Raw genomic sequence first — 18,430 nt, 5'->3', positions numbered from 1 at the left:
TCTCATCCAGAAACGTTTTGGATTCTTTTGCTTGTTTTCATTTGGTATCCAATAAAGTTTTTATGTTATCTGTAATGCATCATTTAGCAGCTCCTGATGGATCCAGAGTGATGGCCCTTCTTAAGAGGACTGCTGTTGGGCTTCATTATTAACGAACAGCAGTGGAATGAATGCACTGAGCTGATACAATAGAAACAAATGCAGCTTTGTGAATTTGTTTAAGAAGATAACCGTTTATTCAGAGCAGCCATTTTAGCTATTTTTTTAATCTTTGCATTTTTAAAATGCATTTTTGTTCTTGAGAATTGAGTTTTGGGCTCTGATCTTAATGTAAAATAAGACTAGAAAGTCAGGATAACTTAGAAACTTGACACACAAACAACCTCTCACATGCAGCTTTCTCTAATTCGGGATTAAAGCAGCAGCAGACTTTTAAAGGAGAGTGAGATCAGATTAGTTGTTGCCTGATTAAATATTAATATCAGCTATTTTTGCAGACGGAACCATCGACATGAAAGGGGAAAAAGCTTGTGATGCATCTGATGGGACAAGAAAAGGCTTTTAGAAAAACCATCAGAACCAGCGAGCTCCGTCAGTGTCCACAGCTCGAACACGCAGAACAATGGGAACAGACCAAAAAAGGACCAATGCAACTCTTACAGTGTTGTCTTTATTAAAGAAAACAAACAAAAATAAGAAATACAGAAACCGAAACCCAGCAACGGCAGCCCACCATCCACTGCATGTTGTGCTTCAGGCAAACTCAGAGGGTGACGACTACATCCAGATTAGCTTTAAACAGACAAAATGCCAAAAAGGAACCAGCAATAACTCCTAAATTACAGCTAAATCTGTGAAAGCTGCACCGATGGTGCTGTGAACCGCTTTTGGTGTAGCCACTTTCCACAATTTAGCCTTTTATAGTTTCTGTGTTTGTTTAAACTGAGCTGAAAGGGTTTTATAAAAATACAACCAAACAAAGAAAATGTGTTCACTAGGAAATAAAAAATGTCCTGTAGAAGAGCGGTAACCACTGAGATGAATCTGGGAACTCCATGTGTTTCTGTGTAACTTATCGTGATCAACACCAGATTCCTCATTTAGAACATTAATTAAATTAAAGCAAAACTCCAGCTGGAGAAATGAGAACAATTTCAGCTGCGCTCACCGACCGAGGCGAGTTTAGAAGAGATGACTGTGTTTGAACGTGGAGCTGCAGATTCCTGCTGAGGTGTAACCGGCTTCAGAAAACGAGCAGTTTCAAAAGTTTAGGAAAACATCCCATGAATAAAAAAACAGAAAGCAAAGTTTCACATCAGAAAAATGTCTCTTCTGGTTTTGTTCTCCAGTGATTTCGACCTTTGGTTCAAACAGCAGAACAAAGATGCCGCTGGCACCCAGCCAACCATGCATCTTTTTTGTTTTCCCAATTTCTGACGATAAATGAGCAAAGAAACGTGACCAGTCCGCTCTTTTTGATCATAAAACTGAAGAGAATATCTACACACGCTTGTTTTCCTTCAGCTTGTAACAAACAGAAAATCATTTGTGCTTGTGAGTCGTTTTACACCACAGAACAAGCTTCTGTCATCAGCAGGATTTCCAGCACCAGACACGCGTTTATGCACATTAACCGAGTTCCAGCATGCACCAACAGCAGAGTGTTGCTCATGTGAGCAGGGCGACACAGTGGAGGAGCTACAGTAGTTTCTCATCATCGCAGTCATTATTTCACACCCCTGAGGAGTTTCGTGACCTGAGAAGCTCATTTTTCCTCTTTTGACAACTGTCTTCACATCTAAACCTATGTAAAAAAAAATAGATATGGTCCCTTCTGTGCTGGATGAAAACCAGAAATGTCACAAGCGCTGGATGATTAGCGATAGAGGAATGTTTGAAGTGAAGATGGATCAGACCTGGACCAACACCAGATCCAGTCTCAGACCCGTCGGCGGTCGTCTGTGGAGGTTTTCATGCAGTCAGGTGTGCCGGGTCACATTTTTCAGTACAGGCCCTTTTTTTTTTAAGGTGGAGAAGATCAGAAACACCCCAAAAAGTTTTCACATCAACTGTAAAAAGGACACTGGTGGTTAAAAGAATGCAAAAACATTTGGTACATTCAACGTTAAAAAGACACTGAAATCTAATTAAACATTCAGCAGTTTAAGGCCATTTCAGCTTAAACCTTCTGATTCATCACAAATAAAGTTAAATTTACCTTCAGCCACATATTTATAACAAAATAGTCCAAAACGTAAGAGGGACGCTTACGGGGAAGCACAGATCGGTTCTTTGAGTTTAAAACGTAATAAACCCGTTCTAATAAACTGTGGCAATATAAAGAAGTCTCCTTGTAAATGACTATTATTGGTTTTTTATTATTATTATTACACTTCCTAAGGGGGCGATTGACTCCTTAGTTTTACACAGCAGTGCAGGAGCCCCTATTAATACATCTATGCTTGTGCCTGCTGTGAAATAGAGCTAAACTGGTGGAGGGATTAAAAAAGTCCTTAAATCTGTTCATTTTCTGTTAAAACCAGTTTAGAAACAAGTTTGCTCTTTCAATTACGGATCATTAAATGAGCCCTTGGGCTAATTTGTGGACCCACAAAGGACGGCTTTACGCTCAAAAATAAGTAAAACTTTACCTGATCGGAAAGCTGTTGAAGACGGTTTCTCTGAAATTAGTCCCAGCAGGAGTTTGATTTTCTTCACACCAAAACTCAAACATCCAGTTAAACCCGAGGTGTTAAAGACATCAATATAATCTAGAAAAGGAATAATTTTCTCCACCAGCTGCCTTTTTTCCACTCACCGCTCAACTCCGGTGGGTCCAAGTCGTAAAAACGGTCAAAGCTACACATCATATCCATCTTATATCTGCAGGTTGTACTATATTATGAAAAAACTCTTTATTCCCAAACCCAAAAAATAAAAATCTAAAGAATATTTAGTTATGAGGCACAAAGTAGTGGTCATATTATCGAAGGCCTTCCTATAAACCTGCTTCACCCAGCTGCACCTACAGTGTGGTGTGTAGAAGATGGGAGTGTGTGTCATTTAAAATCACTGATGTGGAAATACACACACAGTGCCCAAGATCTCCCACATGAAGTTAAACGAGAACAAATGAAGATTTAAGGAGATCTTCTCTTTTCATCTGCATCAGAATTCAGTCTTCACAACTTCAACGTTCATCCTAAATGAAGCACAAGGCACGTTCCTGCAAGGCAGGAGAGCTCAACCACTTTCTGCCTTTTATGGAATATTTTTGTTCTTTGTGAGAGTTTCTCCCTTTTCTGGATTTTCACAGTCTGGTAGGGGAACACTGAAACATTTAGCAGCATCACATCTTTCAGCAATGAGCGGAAACACTCCAGCAAAAGGAAAAAGTACCCAACGAATATTTAGAAAACACCTTTTAGGACAACAACGTCTGAAAAAGGTCACTGTGGTTTTTGACGGAGGTGTGCAAGCATGAAAACAAGGCTGATGATGAAAAACTTTCTTCAGCTGTCGTCTCTATAGTTAAAGAATGTAGTTGAACCTGATGCGAACCTCCGCTCAACATTCCATCAGAGGACAGCTCTTTCTTCGGAGGTTCTTCCCACATTAAGTTCTAAATGTCCCGTCATACAGCATCACCTCGTGTCCAGGTTACACGGAGAACCATCTACTGGTCCAGTCTTAGAGGAGCTCTGCAGATCCCATCAGAAGTTCTGCTGCAGTCGCTTTTTGGCTTCAATGGCGTCGAGGATGGGTTTCCGCTTTGCCTGGTAACGCTGACGGATCTCCTCGATCTCCTGCTCCATCTGAGGGTCCAGAGAGGCGAGTCTCACCCGCAGCTCCTCCACCGACCACGTCCTTACCTACAGACAAACAGCAAACCACGCTGAGACTCCTTTCTAGTTCATCAGCTTCAGTCTGATGGTTTAAAATTTAAAAATGCTGCAGCCCCTAAGTGTTCGTTAAAAACAGAAGATCATGTGACCTTGAGGTAATTCTTATGGAAGATGCTCATGAAGGTTCTCAATGATCCCAGCAGGTTCCGATCCGAACAAAGGACACCTCCTATCAATGTTCCTAAAGTTTGTCTTCATATAAAGACTGTGGAATAGAAGTTATGGTCCTGAGAGGTCTCTCACTCATCCAGACATGAACTGGTTAGAGGTGCTTCTGATGAAGATCAGACACCATTTCATTAAATGGTGTGAACCCAATCAGCCCAACCAGTTCTGTTGGATTTGGGCCGTGAATTATGTTCATTGAGCGGGTTGTCACGTGGCCCGCTCCGCTCGCTCTCACGGAGAGATAGAGATATAAAGAGAGAGAGAGAGAGAGAGAGGATCGGAGGACGCTCCTCCAAACACGCATTATTATTTTCATTATTTAATTATTTCTCCTCGAAGCGCTCAGTCAGACCGAGTGTTGTGATGTCGGGAGATCCGGTCTTGAGGAGGTGGCGGCTGCTGCAGCATAGTCTCTTTGATTTAGGGGCACGGAGAAGTTAAAAGGAGAGAGGAATAGAAGATAGAAGTTTGTTCCACTTTATTCTTTTGCTTCATGATGATAAACTGATGCTAAATTCAGCTTAAAAAACTAGGAAGCTTTGGTTCATTTTAGGTTACAGGAGATCTTGTTTCCTATCTGCTCCTCCAGAGACAGCACGGACATGAGGGTTACATGGCGAGGGTCACACAGGACAGGCTAGTGGAAAGGTTTGTAGTTAGCTGGTTAGTGAAGGAGATCCATCAGCTGGGTAATTTAATCCTAATCCAGCACAGCCTTCTGCTGGTGTTATTTTTAGAAAGAATAAAACACACATCTTAAATATTATTGGAAGTTTAGAATTTGTTTTAGGCTTTATTATTTTCTGCATCAAACAGAACTTGATTCATTCTCCAACATTTCAGAAATGAACCACTGGGTTCAAAATAAAAAAAACAAACAGTCAAACATTTCTTTTGGTGTTATTTCTGACACCCTTGAACTGTGGCATAAATATTTGACTCTAAAGCTGCTCAGAGACAGGAAACACTCATATATGAACCCATTATGTATTTTATTATTACAATATGTGTCCTATGGGTTTTCAGTACTTTTTCAGATTTTGTGAGCTTTTGCAAAGCGTGTTTTTCTCAGCCTGAGGCGTGGTGTTGAATTAGGAAACAGATTGTTTTTACTTTAAACTGTTTAAAATGTTTTGTCCTAACCTGTTGTGAATTGAGAGCTTTTCAGGGATGGCAGGTTGTGTCAATTACATTTTTGATTTAAAAAAAGTATTCATTTCAGCCTCACAGGCTCAAGGGCACCAGATTCAGATAAGAAATTGTTTTGGGGCCAAACAGAGATAATGTCTTCTCTGTCTTATGCATCGGGATATTGAATCAAATTGAATCGTTGACCCAATAATCGTAATCGAATTGAAGGACAAGTGAAGATTCACACCTCTACATGTGTCACAGCTGAGCTTCAGTCGGCAGGTTTTGGAGTCTTATTTCCTGATTTTTGAACAACTCGTCTCTTATTGGCTAACATCCATGATGCACTGACTTGCAGCATTGATGTTTAATCTACACAAGCCTGGAGGAGTTCTGCTGTGTGGTGGTGTTACAAATGCTAACAGTTAGCTTCTACTAGCCGAGATGTTCTCTGCTGTTTCCTGGACTCTAAACCAACAACAGCCTTCCCCGTCGTGAGTCAAGATGGGCGAGTCATGAATGTTAGGTGACAGTGTGACGTAGATCTGTCAGGCCTTTCTAATCCTAGAGCTTTATTTTCTATCGGAAGCTAATGCAGGAGATAGGTGTAGGAGACCATTTTCATCTTTGGTACATTCTTGCTGTGTCTGATTCCTAATTCCATTTTTGGTTCTTTTTTAAAAACTCAGGAAAAGTTTCTCTTTACCTTGCTTACAGTTTCGTTCGCGGCTGCAAACATCCTCAGAGCTGACGCTGATGATGGCGTCACTTCCTACTCCGTTTATCATCGGGCAGCAGAGGACGTTGTCACCCTCTGCTGCCCACTCTCCCCTCTCCGATGATGTAGTCCCATGCGCGATCCAATGTGTAAACCCCATCATCTCTGTTCATGGTCCCACATCCACGTCTCCTCATCTCTATAGCTTCTTTTATTCATCTTTTGTATTTCTGTTGTTCGGTGTTTATGATCCTTGTGTTGTCCCAGTCCATTATATGGTTTTCTCTTGTGCAGTGATCCGTTACGGCTGACTTCTTTATTGTGCTTTCTGCTTCTTGTTTCGCTGCTCTTGTGTGTCTTCCACTTGTTTCTCCCTCGCACTCCTTTCTATGTTCTATTGTTTGTGTGTTGAGTTGGCTTCCGGTTTCTCCTAATGTACGTTTTATTGCAGAATTTGCATGACGTGGATGTGGGACTATGAACAGAGACGATGGGGTCTACACATTGTATCATGCATGGGACTGCATCATTGGAGAGGGGAGAGCGGGCAGCGGGCAGCAGAGGGCAACAGCGTCCTCCGCTGCCCGATGATAAACAGAGTAGGAAGTGACAGCCAAGCGTCAGCTCTGAGGAAGTTTGAAGCCGCGAACGAAACTGTCAGCAAGCAAGGCAAAGATAAACCTTTTCTGTGTTTTAAAAAGGAACCAAAAATGGGACCATTTTCATGTTCAGCCTGCAGGAAAAACTCAGAGTGACCCGTTAGAATCAGAAATAATAATTAAAATGGGATTTCAGTGTTCAACACCTTTAATATAAACATTTTAATACCTCGTTCTTGTTATATGACCGAAATATCCAGCTACCTTTCACCTGTTCTTTCCTGGTTATTTGTGTGTGTGTGTGTGTGTGTGTGTGTGTGTGTGTGTGTGTGTGTGTGTGTGTGTGTGTGTGTGTGTGTGTGTGTGTGTGTGTGTGTGTGTGTGTGTGTGTGTGTGTGTGTGTGTGTGTGTGTGTGTGTGTGTGTGTGTGTGTGTGTGTGTGTGTGTGTGTGTGTGTGTGTGTGTGTGTGTGTGTGTGTGTGTGTGTGTGTGTGTGTGTGTGTGTGTGTGTGTGTGTGTGTGTGTGTGTGTGTGTGTGTGTGTGTGTGTGTGTGTGTGTGTGTGTGTGTGTGTGTGTGTGTGTGTGTGTGTGTGTGTGTGTGTGTGTGTGTGTGTGTGTGTGTGTGTGTGTGTGTGTGTGTGTGTGTGTGTGTGTGTGTGTGTGTGTGTGTGTGTGTGTGTGTGTGTGTGTGTGTGTGTGTGTGTGTGTGTGTGTGTGTGTGTGTGTGTGTGTGTGTGTGTGTGTGTGTGTGTGTGTGTGTGTGTGTGTGTGTGTGTGTGTGTGTGTGTGTGTGTGTGTGTGTGTGTGTGTGTGTGTGTGTGTGTGTGTGTGTGTGTGTGTGTGTGTGTATTCTGTTATCTGATTATGTTGTGACCCCAGATCCTGAAGTTAGATCTACATTATTGGGCATTAAAACTAATACTCACTAAGGAATATATGTACTAATTCAAAGACATATACACCACAGCACACCTGGTGCTTTACTGCTGTTTTTAAGTAGCTTAATGAAGGTATGAGAGAAAAGCTTTAATGCCATGTTACATTCTAACATTACCATTTTAGACAATTATAACATAATAGAATTAAATAAGGCCCGGTGACTTCACGTGTGTCCGAGTTTAAAGGTGTGTGTTGTTTTCACTGATCACACCTCTTCATTACATTGTACGTAGTGTGTCGTGAAGCTTAAAGGTCTACTTTTAAATCCATACACACTTAAAAACTCCACCTCCTAAAAACGTCTTCCACATGAAAACAGGACCCAAGGTCAGGTGTTGACTTTTTATTCAGAGTCCCGCCCTGTTGAAGGTCAGCGATCAGGACCTGGAGCCTCCTTTAGCTTTCCCCTGGAGGTTTCCCATCTTTGTTTTTACCAGCAGCACAATCCTCTTACGCTATTCATTACCACAATCAATAAAGCTAAAATAACACGGATGTCCTAGTCCACTACACAGAAAACCACGGGCCCAAGGAGAAAGGTCCCTCAACTGGAACACGTGAGGATCCATGGAAAACAGTCAGAGGGTCGGGAATTCTCAAATGTGTCGTCTGGCAAAATGACAACAAATCAACTTTTTTCCCAAAAAGTAATAAAATCATGAGTACTATTAATAGAAATATAATCAGATACATTCAACGTACAGGAAGTGGAAACTGATCCTTTTGAAGCTACGAACGGATTCATCTTCTATCAGACATGAGATTATTTTATTTAAAGCATTGGCAAAAACAAAACAACAAGTTTGTTTGGGTCACTGGTTCTGAAACTGCATGAGTCATGAAAAACTAAGACTGGGGTCCTGAGATGACATAATTCCTGATAGGAGGTTTTCACGTTATTGAAGTAATCTGTAAAAACGGTAGCTATTAGCGTTTCACTTTATTTATTCAGGTTTTTACCAAGGTTAGTGGAGTTCAGCCATGTTTGGGGTCACAAGTCATTTCTGCTTCATGGGATCTGGTTTAATGCTTTTGTTATCCTAAAGTCAATAATCCCAAACAGGAAATACAAGCTCCACTCCTCAGTAGTCCTCCCTCTGGCTGGAGCTTACATTTATAACCTCCACTCACTGTAAACAAAACTCAAGCCTTACTTTAAAATTTTATCAAATATCTAATTGGTTTTCATCTAAGTGTATGAATCCCAGCCTCGGTTGGCCTGCTGGTGGTTCCTGAGCCCTGATGAAACATGTGGGATCATCAGCTGCTGATCCTTTATTCTGAAACGTAATCTGTCTAGGCCCGTTAACAGAACACTGAGTTTGATTGTGATGGAAGGTCTGAGCAGCAGGGATGGGATTCAATGGAAAATAAAGTTAAATAAAAGGCAAAGTGTAGGATAAAAACAGAAGTAAGAATTTTATAAAGAAAAGCAGAAGACCATTTCTTCCACATTTGCCTCTAATAAATTATTTAGGGTCGTGCATCCAAGCGACATGTTCTGTGCTGCATCGCCACATGATCAAACGCACTAAAACCAAAAGGCTTAAAGGATGGAAGGTAATGTTTGGTATAATTTAGGCATTTTAAAGATGTAAATCACCAGAAACACCATAGAATGCTCAAGTAAACATTAAGTCTTTAACCACAGAGGGAAGTTTTTAAGCAGCAAAAACAACCGCTTCGTACATTAACCCACACGTCAGCTAAAGCTAAAAATAGCAGAGGACGGTTCTAAAATTAACACTGTCAGCATGAAGCCGCCAACAAACAGCTTTCATGTTTCACCGGTCCCAAAGGAAAGATGGGTTTTATTCTAAAGCACACATTATGGGATGTATGGTGTCAAATTAAATCAATCTGATTACGCCGTTAGGACGGCAGAGAAAAGCTCATGATCTGGGTATGTTCCTGCAACGAGAGATGATAAAAATATAAATCACTAAAACAAATTCTAAAATGTCAGTTTACCAAGAAAATCTGCTATTGATGATCTAAATTTAGCTGCATTTATAAATATATTACTATTCTCAGTAAAGAGAAATGATTCAGACTCGACTAGAAATAGATTCTTCTTCCAAAAATAAAACAAACTTTGTTTTTATTCATTTTTATTGGATAAACTGAGTGGCTGGACTCTGGAAGCCAATTCACGCCACCCTGATTAAAAAAATAATAAATCGTTTCTCAAACTATGACTTGGCTATCTCAGAGATGGGATACCATCTGATAACTGAGACAGCCAAGCCATAATTATGGAATACAAATTACAATATTTTAATCAGAGTGGCGTGAATGGGCTTCCATATAGACTGTATGGCTTTCTATTTGAAATGTTCCTGTATGTGAGTGTAGTGGGGTGAAACACAAGTTATAATAAATGACAATATTTTAGTAAAACTAAAATACAGTAATATTTTAGTAAAACTAGAGAAATAGAGACCCCATCATTATTTTTTTTGTAATTATATCTGTAACTTCTGTTTAAGTCCACAGTGTAATTTCAGTTGTTTCAGTGCTATTCCACATCCAACCGCTAGGGGGAGCACCCATCATTTTGGTGACAGAGTACGGTGATGACTACACAGAAGGAGAATACAGTCAGGTCCATAAATATTGGGACATCGACACAATGCTAACATCTTTGGCTCTATACACCACCACAATGGATATCAAATGAAACGAACAAGATGTCAGACGGAGCAGGAAGTGATGCGCCACCATCAGCGTCAGCCTGAGGAAGCCTGCAGCCGCCGGCAAAACGTAGCAGCAAACCAGGTAACGAAACCGTTTCTGTGTTTTAAAAAAGGAACGACAGCATGGAATTAGAACTAATACACAGCAAGAACACACCTAAGATGAACAAGATGTGCTTTAACTGCAGACTGTCAGCTTTTATTTGAGGGTATTTACATCCAAATCAGGTGAATGGTGTAGGAATTACAACAGTTTGCATATGTGCCTCCCACTTGTTAAGGGACCAAAAGTAATGGGACAATTGGCTTCCCTCATTATCCCAATTACAATGATCAGATAAAAGGTCCAGAGTTAATTTCAAGTGTGCTATTTGCATTTGGAATCGGTTGCTGTCAACTGTCAAGATGAGATCCAAAGAGCTGTCACTATCAGTGAAGCAAGCCATCATTAGGCTGAAAAAACAAAAGAAACCTATCAGAGAGAAAGCAAAAACATTAGGCGTGGCCAAAACAACAGTTTGGAACATTCTCAAAAAGAAGGAATGCACCAGTGAGCTCAGCAACACCAAAAGACCCGGAAGACCACGGAAAACAGCTGTGGAGGATGACTGAAGAATCCTTTCCCTGGTGAAGAAAACACCCTTCACAACAGCTGGCCAGATCAAGAACACTCTCCAGGAGGTAGGTGTATCTGTGTCAAAGTCAACAATCAAGAGAAGACTCCACCAGTGTGAATACAGAGGGTTCACCACAAGATGTAAACCATTGGTGAGCCCCCAAAACAGGAAGGCCAGATTAGAGTTTGCCAAACAACATCTAAAAAAGCCTTCACAGTTCTGGAACAACATCCTATGGACAGATGAGACCAAGATCAACTTGTACCAGAGTGATGGGAAGAGAAGAGTATGGAGACAGAAAGGAACTGCTCATGATCCTAAGCATACCACCTCATCAGTGAAGCATGGTGCTGGAAGTGTCATGGCGTGGGCATGTATGGCTGCCAGTGGAACTGGTTCTCTTGTATTTATTGATGATGTGACTGCTGAAAAAAGCAGCACGATGAATTCTGAAGTGTTTCGGGCAATATTATCTGCTCATATTCAGCCAAATGCCTCAGAACTCATTGGACGGCGCTTCACAGAGCAGATGGACAATGATCCAAAGCATACTGCAAAAGCAACCAAATAGTTTTTGAAGGGAAAGAAGTGGACTGTTTTGCAATGGCCAAGTCAGTCACCTGACCTGAATCTGAGCATGCATTTCACTTGCTGAAGACAAAACTGAAGGGAAACTGTCCCAGGAACAAGCAGGAACTGAAGACTGTTGCAGTAGACGCCTGGCAGAGCATCACCAGGGATGAAACCCAACGTCTGGTGATGTCTGTGTGTTCCAGACTTCAGGCTGTAATTGACTGCAAATGATTTGCAACCAAGTATTGAAATGTATGAGTTTGATTTATGGTTCTTATTCTGTCCCATTACTTTTGGTCCCTTAACAGTGGGAGGCACATATGCAAACGTGTAATTCCTACACCGTTCACCTGATTTGGATGTAAATACACTCAAATAAAAGCTGACAGTCTGCAGTTAAAACACATCTTGTTCGTTTCATTTGATATCCATTGTGGTGGTGTATAGAGCCAAAAAATTTTAGTGTTTCCCTTACATAGGCGTAGCCGTGGCGGCCCGCCACAGCTGAAATCCCAGCGCCAAGCCTACAAGATCCCAAGTTTTATTGATTTTTTATTTTTTGCGCCGTTTGCCGAAGAAGCAGCGGGAACTACTCTGTTGTTGCTTGTGATCACAGCCGGCAGGCAGCAAGGAGGAGGAGGCAGGGCAGGGTGGTTACAGCTAGGGATGAGCTGGATACACATTTCAGACTAGTATCCGGTACGGATAAAGCATTTTTGAGGAATATGAGCATGAAACGAGTAAAACTCGAAAATATCTGTAATCGTGCTGAAGGAAAATCCTCATTGGGTAACTGACTGTCTTCACGCTCTGTGATTGGCCAGTCACATAGAGCGCCCACCCCTCCCTACACACAAAACTGCAGCCGGGAGCTCAGTCCGTCCGGCACACACACACACGCACACGCACACACGCACGCACGCACGCACGCACACACACACACACACACACACACACACACACACACACACACACACACACACACACACACACACACACACACACACACACACACACACACACACACACACAGTAACGGAACACTCGGTGCTTGCTTCACTGTTGCTCACGTTTCTTCAGTGCTCCCTAGGTTTTCTTAAGGCTCGCCTCTTTTTCGGTTGAATATTTAAAGTTACTTTTTTCGTAACGCACGAGGTGCATTTGACAAGACAGAGCTGAAAACGGCTCATGCATGCATCGGTCACTGCCTGCGCTCCGGTCGTTTAAAAAAAAATTATTTTAACTCTCTCTCTCTCACACACACACACCTCAATCAACATTGTTTTGTTTAACTGTGTGTGGGAAAAATGCCAACAACGTTAGGAAAAAATCTGTTTAATCAAATTAAAATAAAATGGTTCTAGTATTTCATATTTCCTAGTTCCTACTGCATGAGTTCAGATGCATTAATTCATGCACTTAAATAATAATGTTCTGATTGAAAAAACTCGTTCTGTAATAGTTCCTTTACTATTGTGATCAAAAATATTAAATCTCAATTCTGAGGCTGCTCTGTAAATAATTTTCAAATAAACAATACACACAGCGACTTCTGATCAATCCATATCAATTTCAGATTTAAAATAATGAATTGATGTAAACCACACCCACTAATTTCCAAATAATAAATAAGAGGTGCATTCATCTGTGTATCTCCTTTGATCCGCATTAGTGATGTTTTCAACACCAGAACAGTGAAGCAAAGAAACCGATTCCTGAGTTTGTTAGTAATTTTATTTATTAGGTGCATCTGATCTGTTCTAGTTTTCTCTGAAATGAGATCAAATCAGTGCTTCTATGGGTTGTCTCCCCTCTGCACTAGAAAAATGTACTTTATTATAATGTTCTCTGTAATGCATCTTGATGTTCTAAACAAATAAATCAAATCAAAGATATTGGTCAGTAATGCCAAATATGTAAATTTGTGTTTCAGTCATTTTTATACTGGCTTAAAAATACTTCATTAAGTCTACTAAGCAGGGGTGTAGAATGTTTTTAATAGGGCCAGCCCAGTAATGATCTTGGACCAAAATAAAGGGGGCAGAAAGTCAAATAAAGGGGGGCAGAAGGAGATGTTTTTCCAGACGCCACGAATGATTAAATGCCAAATCCCCCCTGCAACGTGTGTCACTGAGAGTTTAAAACAAAAATTCTTTTTGTGCAAATATTGGTGTATTCACCTTTAATACTAGTTAATAAAATGCAGCAGTTGCTGGATTAGTGCAGTTCAGAGTGGAGTGTATCAAATAAAACAATATTAACATAAAGGTGAGACGTGTCATAATCCACCCGCCCACCACCACCACAGCTGGAAATATTCCTATGGGAAACACTGTGTTAGCATTGTGTCAATGTCCCAATATTTACAGACCTGACTGTAAACCTTCATGTTGAATGCTAATAGAAGTTCAACGTGCGTGTCTCATCTTTTCTCTGTTACAGGTCAGTAAATGTGTGATCTGATGTAAATATATGTGATAACATTCAAGAGTTGAACAGATTACACAGTTGAGAGTCAACTGGTGTGTCAAATGATGTGGTTGAAATGAGTATTTTGTAATAGAAAACGGGGCTGGTTAGTATGCTAACTCATGCTAATGCTAGCGGACTTTGGTTAGAGATACGTAGCTAACTGTGGAACAACTGAAGATCTGGTAAAGTTACAGTGAAACTTTTACTAAATACAATGTTTGATCGTTTTTATGCTGAAGGACATGTCAGTATTGTTCACAACATTGATGTTTATTTTATGGTTTGAGGCAAGAATATAGGAAATAAATATTGCAATGTGATTAATGAGGAAGTAAAAAAATAAACCGCTTTTAAGTAAAGTTGAGTAAGAAACATTACACTATTTTTTGTCATCTTCCAGTAAGGAATAAATATAGTTGTGTCTTGTTAAAGCTATGGGCATATTTAGAGGTTAAAATGCTTAAATATCGATGTATATTTCATGTGTTCAGAATAAAACTGTAAAAGCTGTTAAAGAGAGCTAAAAGTAAATATCTTTTTGATACAACTAAAAATGCAAGAGTTCTTAGACTAGGAATCAGAGTAATATGACTTAAATGGAAAAAGCTATCTGTGAAATCCTGACTGTGATATGGTCTTGCATGTTTATTCAGTTATGTGAGTACACAGAAGGAGAATAAACCTTCATGTTGAATGCTAATAGAAGCTCAGCGTGTGTGTCTCATCTTTTCTGTTATAGCACCACACATTGAGACGTTAACTATCACTTACCCTCAGACTTCCATAGGCTGACGGGTAACATGAGTCTAAAAAACTGACTAATTATACTGAAACTGTTAAATCAGCATTTTAACTGATGATCAGATATTTTTATACAAGCAAAATAAATAAAAACAGTCCAACAGCAGGACTAAAATTCTGGTCCACTCTGGAACATTTCAGAATATCAAACCACACAGTTGGAAAGGCTGTTTTTCTCATGAAGCATTAAACTATTGCATCATTTATGTACAAAGTGTGTGTATTATTAGAGTATAATTGTTTTATACTTAAAATTCTTAGATGTGATGTATTCATGGGGATAATCATCCAACCCCAACACCTGAGGGTTCAAGAAGTGGTGAATTAAAAACGATCTGAAGAGTCAAATGTGAGTCAAGCAGCAGCTACCTGTCAGTGTGTGAAAGTGGAGCAACTTCAAATCCACAAAGGCAAAGATCTGAGCTCAAATAGAAACACTGGTGTGTGTTTTTACTCGAGCACACGGGCTTTTGTTCTGTTTTTAGAAACACTTAGACATTAACCAGGCCCAAAGCTATCCATCACTTTGCGGTTACTTAAGATAATCATATCTGAATAATCATCATTTACAAAAGCAAGAGTTTTTTTCCACGTTGTGCATATTTATCAGCATCCTCTGTTTGTGTTAGTAAAGTTTTTGTTTCTTTATCTGGATACTACGTGATTTATCAAACCATTACTCCACATAGGCTGAAATAAATGATTAAGCTACTCCACATATTTACCTGTCAACTAAAACTCCACAATCCTGACAACCTCAGTGAAAACATGGTAGAGTAACTATAGAGGAATTTCACTTGTAACAGGTAAAAATATCCATAAATATAAATATTTTGCTACGTTTTCATGACGAGCAAACAGCCTTTCGGTGTATGTCCAAAGGTAAAAGGCAGCAGTGTGAGCTGGTTACATACTAAAGGTCACATGTTTAATATTTAATTCATGTGGCAGCTGTTGGTTCTGTGTAAATGTCTCAGAGCAACGCAAACACCAGCTGCTTTTCACACTAATAAGACCTCCGAAGAAGCAGGTTTAGCTTAAAAACACACCTCATGTCTGATAGCATCATTACATCAACAGAAATCCAGAAATATTAAATATATATAAACAGATGCTGCTAAATTTGGTATTATCAAAACTGTTGAACACATAGTATCTTAATCAAATGACATTTTTTATTTGTTTAATACTGGAGTTTTAATGCTCATAACTTCGACTCAACAGTAAAAACACCAGAAGTCTTTGATGTTTTATTTTTATTTTTTACCAATAGGTGTTACTGCAGTAAGTCATAGCTCTGATCCACAGACATTACATTCACAGATGCTGATTGGCCCAAAATTCTCCAGTTCTCCCTAGCAACCAAATGCTATTAACTGTTCAGCTGCAGTTCAGGAGCAGCGCCCCAGGAGTGAAACTAGCACCTCCAACTCACCACTTCCAGATCTCCTTCAGGAGGGAGTTTACGGTTGTCTGCATTGTTTTCTTTGCGTCCATCGTTGTGATCGTTCGCCTCCTTTTCCTTCTGCTCAAAGTACTCCAGGAAGGACGGTTTGGCTGGTTGCATGGTCTCATCTCTCCCTGTGTGACACACAACCAAAACCACATTTAAACAGTCAGGAATACACATTTTGCATTGCTTGGTTGTTTTAAAAACACAGAAAAAGGAGTTATTGACAACATCGGCACAACTGATGATGGCTATAGTAATTAGCCAAAATGTTAGCAAAACAAGTGAAGAACAACGCCTTTTTTCTGTGTTTTAAAAGAACCAAGCTATGCAAGATGACTAAATACACAGACTGAACGTAGAGAACAGGAATACACATCTTTAATTTTTTTTATTCAAATAGTTTCCAAAGGGAGATGAAAAATAAAGTAAAGATGTTGCAGTGTTTTCAGCAAAGCTTCGGGGTTTAAAAAGCTGATGATGATGATGATAATAATAATAATAATAATAATAATAATAATAATAATAATAATACTGAAGGTCTGAAAAAGGGTTGACACTAAAAATGATCAGTGACGTAGGAAACAAATATTCTGGTTTAAATGCTATGGCAGCAACAGGAGAATGGATGTTCGTGAACACATTTTAAGTTGCATAGTCTATTTAATGCTTTCTTCTAATAATATTCTCTTTAATGATTACTTATTTTGAATCACTTCACAAATGAAGACACTGGTATTCTTTAACCATTTTGTGATTAAAGTGAAACTTGCTTTTATATTCAAAGACCTGGGGATGACCCGTTAACTTTATAATTTATAACTTTTTCACAACGGTAAAAAGCCCACAGTTAGCTTCTAAAGTAAATATTTTAGTGCTTTCTTCCTCCTAGACAAGGAAAATATTCCATCTGTAAAATATTAACCGATCCTAGATCCTTAACACTTTCCTCTGTGTTCCATAAAACGGTTACCAAATCTAAAACATATAGGCGTTGAAAAGCAGGTCATTAGTTGCACTTAAGATTCGATTGCTATTGTGTTTAATAAACTGTGCAGCTGCAGATTATTGCACAACAAACTGGAAGTTTTGCAGAAATAATTTACCTTTAAGAGTCATTGAGTTACGTTGTTTTAGCAGGAAAACAGAATAAAAGCATTTAAAGATATCAAGGCAATGCCAAAAGGGGGCTTCTAAATGTGTAGTGAGCTCAGGTCCAATAGAAAAGCAATTATTCTATTTAATACAGTTCAGATAGCTGATGCAAGAATTATACAAGTGTCCCTCCAACTGAATTAAAGGAGGAAATGATTATTTTACTACTAGTCTTTTTCAACAACACTTGTGGTCAAGTTCACACCTGCATGATAAAAAGGGCCTTTAGCATCAATAAAACATGTGCAACAAATATTTCCTGCATTTAAGGACATAAAGATCAACAGATTAATTGAAGTAGACTGCATGTGTGTGCATTAGTTACTGTTGCAGAGTAATCACATGTGTGATTATTAACAGTGTGAAACAGCATGCATGCACGAGTGTGTCAGGGTATTGTTGTTACTGTGACAAATACAGTGTTAGTGTGGTTCAGGGCTGGATTCATGGCTTTAATAAGCTATGGTGTTACAACATGAAAACGCCCCACAGCGTATCATGGTGAGTACACAAATAATCCTGAATGGTGAAAAAAAAAAAGTATATTCTCTACGTCGGTTTCTTCTTAACCAACAAACGCAGCAAAATGCAGCACCGTAAGGAAATGAGAGCTGCTTTATGACTGTACTTAAACAGATTTATGACCAATAATGTGCAGAAATTACTAAGTGAAAACCCAAATGCCGCAATCATGACTCAGTTGACTCAGTTGATTCAGGTTGCAATGACTGACGACTCATTTAGATCATGACCCAGAACGATGTTCAGCTTTTGTGTGGAAAAAAGAAGTCTCTATTATCTTATTTAGTTATAAAGGATGAAGGGAGCTGATGACTCATGAACCTGGAAACTGAACACCTTTAAACTACAAAGGTCCATTTATTAACACACATGAAGTCATATAATTACCAGAAATAGCAACATTAGAAGGTAGCACAGTGTTACAGCTGCTCTCTGACAACTCCATTAAGCTCCATTACACCAGCAATAAACCACTGAACCACCAGATGTGGATTAATATGTGTGTCTTTGAATGAATACATAAAGTCCTTAGTTGGTAATAATGATTAATGTCCATTAATGTTGATCTGACATGATGATCTGGGGTCACCGTTAATCTCTGCGTTATCAATTTAAAAAGAAGAATAATCGTTTCCTCTCAAATGGTAAAATCGTCTTTCTATTAAACTTGAAAAAGCCTTTCC

At 39.5% G+C, this 18,430-nt stretch overlaps 1 protein-coding gene across 1 annotated transcript in view; it reads right to left on the bottom strand.

Moving 5' to 3' along the window:
• Positions 1-654: 654 nt before the first annotated feature.
• Positions 655-18,430, bottom strand: part of LOC107384961 (serine/threonine-protein kinase 4) — a 37,686-nt gene continuing 19,910 nt past the window's right edge. The window contains exons 10-11 of the mRNA XM_015958498.3: positions 16,056-16,201; positions 655-3,872 (exon numbers count right to left, since the gene is read on the bottom strand). Coding sequence (XP_015813984.1) covers positions 3,714-3,872; positions 16,056-16,201 — 305 coding nt within the window. The 3' untranslated portion in view covers positions 655-3,713. The remainder of the gene's footprint in view (positions 3,873-16,055; positions 16,202-18,430) is intronic.

This window comes from Nothobranchius furzeri, chromosome 3, assembly GCF_043380555.1.
Source record: "Nothobranchius furzeri strain GRZ-AD chromosome 3, NfurGRZ-RIMD1, whole genome shotgun sequence".
In the NCBI taxonomy this organism is placed as follows: Eukaryota; Metazoa; Chordata; class Actinopteri; order Cyprinodontiformes; family Nothobranchiidae; genus Nothobranchius; species Nothobranchius furzeri.
The sequence above is the reverse complement of the archived record's forward strand: the minus strand, read 5'-3'. Positions and strand labels throughout refer to the sequence as shown.